Source organism: Plectropomus leopardus, unplaced genomic scaffold (genome assembly GCF_008729295.1).
Source record: "Plectropomus leopardus isolate mb unplaced genomic scaffold, YSFRI_Pleo_2.0 unplaced_scaffold15751, whole genome shotgun sequence".
In the NCBI taxonomy this organism is placed as follows: domain Eukaryota; kingdom Metazoa; phylum Chordata; class Actinopteri; order Perciformes; family Serranidae; genus Plectropomus; species Plectropomus leopardus.
The window spans coordinates 1-1,418 of record NW_024616891.1 but is presented as its reverse complement, the minus strand read 5'-3'; the positions used below and the strand labels follow the sequence as shown (position 1 = coordinate 1,418).

The following is a 1,418-nucleotide window of genomic DNA, read 5'->3' as shown; positions in this document are numbered from 1 at the left end:
GGACCCCAGACCCTCCAGAACCAGCAGGGCATCGCTGGTCTCGCTGGGGTCCTCGCCAACCGTCCCCGGGGCCAGCAAGCTGTGACACGAGCAGCGGGAGAGAGGGGGCCCCGCTTCCTCCACCCCGCCTCCCCTCTCCCCTCCCTCCCCCAGCTGGCCCAGCCTGCGGGCCAGAGCCAGGACCGGGTCCTCTCCCCCCGGGGAGAAGGTCTTCCTGGGCTCCAGCAGGGCCAGCCGCAGGGCCGGCTCCAGCAGGCTTGGGGGCCACTTCCCCAGCCGCTCTGTTAGCAGCCGATGCCGTGGGCACAGCACCGAGCTGGTCCCGGGGTCCAGGGCCAGGCTGTCCTGTTGGGGGTTCCGGGACTGTCTGAGGACCGGGGGCCACTGCATGGGCCGTGGCTGCAGGGGCTCCTCTGCAGGGGGCCCGCTGTGAGGGCTCTCCCGCCCCCCTCCGGATCCAGTTCCCACGGTGCTGCCGGGTTCAGGTCCAGAGTCCAGCTGCTGTCTCTGTGGAGGGGCCCGCTCCAGTCCACAGTCCAGGATCCGGTCCCCGCTCCGCAGCAGGTTCTCAAACACCATCAAGGACCCGTGGCCCCCCGGCCCGCGAGACACCGGGAAGTCCACGAACCGCTGCGCCGCAGCCGTGAAGTCCTCCGGCGGGGGGGGCCCCCGCGGCCCCTCGGAACCCGGCGGGGCCTGCGGCAGCACCAACCCGCCTTCCAGCTCGCCTTTCCCAGGCAGCGGGGAGCTGTAGTGCGGCGAGGCCGAGCCGAGGCCCGGAGAGGGGCCGCCCGAGTCCCGGTGCCCCAGAGCGGCCTTCACGGGCCCAAAGCCCCCGCCCCCGGACAGCAGCTCCTCCGGCTCATCCAGTCGGTCGTACTCCGCTGCCGACACGAGCCGCATCAGCACGAAGTCCGGGGACAGTTCGTCATTCATCCTCCCGGTAACCGAGCTAACGGAAGCTAACCGAGCTAACGGAGCTAACCAGGCTAACAACAGCTAACGGAGCTAACGGAGCTAACGGTCTGCGCTTACATAACACCGACAGAAACAAACAGCTAACGGCGGCTCGCGGCTGCATCCTCCCGGTGCAGCTCACCGGGCAGCCTGACGGAACACCGAGCACCGGGACCGGGTCGTGTCGGTACGGCTCCGCTGAACACGGACAGAGCGGAGAAAGCGCCCGGTGCCGCCGCTCGGTAACGTTAGCTCGCTGTTAGCCTCCTACCGACTCATCCTCCGGTGAGACGACACGGTGCGGGTGACGGGGGCGCGCGGGGCTGCGCGACGGCGACATCAATAATCGATCAGCTGATCGATTAGCGGAGAAACCGAAACCTCCATCGTCTCTGATCAACACTTCCCGTTACCGGAGAGAGAGCCTCCGTCACTACCGGAGGACTCTGTGTGTGAGTGTG

At 68.5% G+C, this 1,418-nt stretch overlaps 1 protein-coding gene across 1 annotated transcript; it reads right to left on the bottom strand.

Annotated features, from left to right (window-relative positions):
- Positions 1-11: 11 nt before the first annotated feature.
- On the bottom strand, positions 12-1,392 carry LOC121964483 (the record flags this gene model as incomplete). Its single annotated transcript, XM_042514688.1, has 1 exon — positions 12-1,392. A coding segment is annotated over exon 1 (925 nt), but the record flags the coding sequence as incomplete, so codon positions are not given.
- Positions 1,393-1,418: the final 26 nt, after the last annotated feature.